This window comes from Pyrus communis, chromosome 5 (assembly GCF_041283825.1).
Source record: "Pyrus communis isolate YQ-2024b chromosome 5, ASM4128382v1, whole genome shotgun sequence".
In the NCBI taxonomy this organism is placed as follows: Eukaryota; Viridiplantae; Streptophyta; class Magnoliopsida; order Rosales; family Rosaceae; genus Pyrus; species Pyrus communis.
In genome coordinates this window covers 18346226-18348182 of record NC_142569.1, presented here as the reverse complement: position 1 = coordinate 18348182, position 1957 = coordinate 18346226, and the positions used below count along the sequence as shown (strand labels likewise).

Here is a 1957-nt window from a genome sequence, read left to right as displayed (position 1 = left end):
CGGCTTACATTACATGGTCATCCAGAAAGCTTATTTTTTTTTAGTGTAATTCGAATATCATAAAAATAATTTCATTTGAAAATATATAATATTTCAACAATTAAATTTCTTAATATTTTTCTTTTGGTTTTTACAACTATCCTCCATGAAGATATGAACTTTGCTCCCCTCTTCAATTTTATTATTTATATTTCGTGTAAAGCTTTTTACAAACCTTGTCAAGCGAGTGAGGGCTTTTCCTCAAGCATTAGATCGAGCATATTATTTGCTCAGAGTCGCAGATAGATATTCCTTCTCCATCTCCTTAATTTCTATCCAAGCTCCTGATTCCTGATCAATAAACTAACAAGGCCAAATTTAATTTATTTAAAAGATTCAAAATAAATAGTACTACACCCTTTTTCACTGTCATATGTTTATAGGAAGTGCAAATTGACACTCTAGAAGAAGATACAAAACCTAAATAATAGAGAAATATTTGGCAACTACATTTAGGAGAATAATTTTGTACAGAATATTCTTCGATCAAATAAGACTTCAATCACATTCCTCCCCATAAGCAATCCAACATACAGCAACAGCAGAGAGCAGCCAAGCTGCACCATTTATAAAATTGAAAGAAAAAAAAAATTAGAGAATTCACTTAATTCATCTATCCCCTTAAAATACCATCATGCAAAATATAGAGTATCATGCATAAGTTTGTATAAAATGGGTGAGGAAACTGTAAATATTAAGTCACGTAAAATGTCGTTGATCGTTAATTAAGAGCCAACACATTTTCGTATGCGTCCATACAAAGAGAACAAAGAAAGAAGAGGCGTAAACATACCAGCCATTCAAACAACCCGTGCTGCTACTAGTATTGGCTTGCTGATGATGGACAGGTTGGGGCTGATAATGAGGGGGATATCCTGGAGGAGGATAGCCGTGCGTAGGATATCCGGGAGGAGGGTAGCCCTGGGGAGGGTATCCTTGGGGAGGATAACCCTGGGGCGGATAACCTGGAGGCGGATAGCCTTGAGGAGGATACCCGTGTGGCGGAGAACTTGGAGGAAGATGCCCACGATGTGGAGAACCCTGAGGAGGATAGCCTGGAGGTGGAGATTGCCCTTGTGGAGGGAGGTATCCTTGCGGGGGATATGAAGGTGGTGGAGGAATGTCCCTGGGATACCCTTCAGGTGGTGGTGGATAACCTATTCCAGTATTTACAAAAGCCAAATCAAAATTAACGAACCCGTTATTGAAATATATAAATTTCAAGGTTATATTTCCAACAAATGCATGCGAATTCAAGGAAAAATATGAGTATATACAAGCGATATTAGGGAGAGGAGAATCAAACACCAAATCTTGAGAAACCTATTGAACCTTGAGGAGGAGGAGGAGCAGAAACACCACTTGGAGATTGCTGGTGAGGAGGAACATTATTGGGAGGCTGTGAAGGAGGTTGTTGTTGAGGAGGAGGAGGAGGAGGCTGGTGTTGGTTGTGATCACTCATTGTTGGTGTTCTCTAGATCGATTTTGTTGATTAATGAAAATTTTACGTTATGTAATTTCTTGCTTTTAATGCAAAAAGATAGGAGGTGAGCTTTTGTTGGTCAAGGAACCAAGAGAGATTTATCTCCATCAATATCCAAAATCTAGGGAAGTTTGTTAATTGAAATGAGTCTATAGTAAATAGCGCGCGGCTAACAAAATTCTGTTTTAATTTTGACACGCTGGATTCTTTTAAAGTGAGAACATGAAAATGGAAAATATAAAATTTGTATTTGATGGCTTACATGAGAATTTTAACGCTTTGAAACTGTTTCAATATATAAGTTGTATTGAACTCTTTTAGATTTGTGATGTGAGACTTCACATTCTTCAACAATGATTAACATTATTGTATTGTTGAGAGAGCACTTGTGCACGATGTGATGCAAGTGAACGTCTTTGGAAAAGCTGTCGTAAA

At 37.5% G+C, this 1957-nt stretch overlaps 1 protein-coding gene across 1 annotated transcript; it reads right to left on the bottom strand.

Moving 5' to 3' along the window:
- Positions 1-338: 338 nt before the first annotated feature.
- LOC137724913 (uncharacterized) lies at positions 339-1509 on the bottom strand. Its single transcript, XM_068463558.2, has 3 exons — positions 1372-1509; positions 833-1196; positions 339-596 (listed from the first exon to the last, which is right to left on the bottom strand). Exons 1-3 carry the CDS (start codon positions 1499-1501, stop codon positions 542-544), a joined length of 549 nt encoding a protein of 182 aa, XP_068319659.2. The 5' UTR covers positions 1502-1509; the 3' UTR covers positions 339-541.
- Between the last annotated feature and the right edge of the window lie 448 nt (positions 1510-1957).

What these genes read in the sequence shown, in the direction of transcription:
- LOC137724913 (XM_068463558.2), bottom strand. Translation starts at nt 1,501, where the DNA reads ATGAGTGATCACAACCAACACCAGCCTCCTCCTCCTCCTCCTCAACAA. An exon ending in TGCTCCTCCTCCTCCTCAAG is followed by an intron (nt 1,197 to 1,371) that starts GTTCAATAGGTT and finishes ATACTGGAATAG; the next exon opens with GTTATCCACCACCACCTGAA. An exon ending in ACGGGTTGTTTGAATGGCTG is followed by an intron (nt 597 to 832) that starts GTATGTTTACGC and finishes TAAATGGTGCAG; the next exon opens with CTTGGCTGCTCTCTGCTGTT.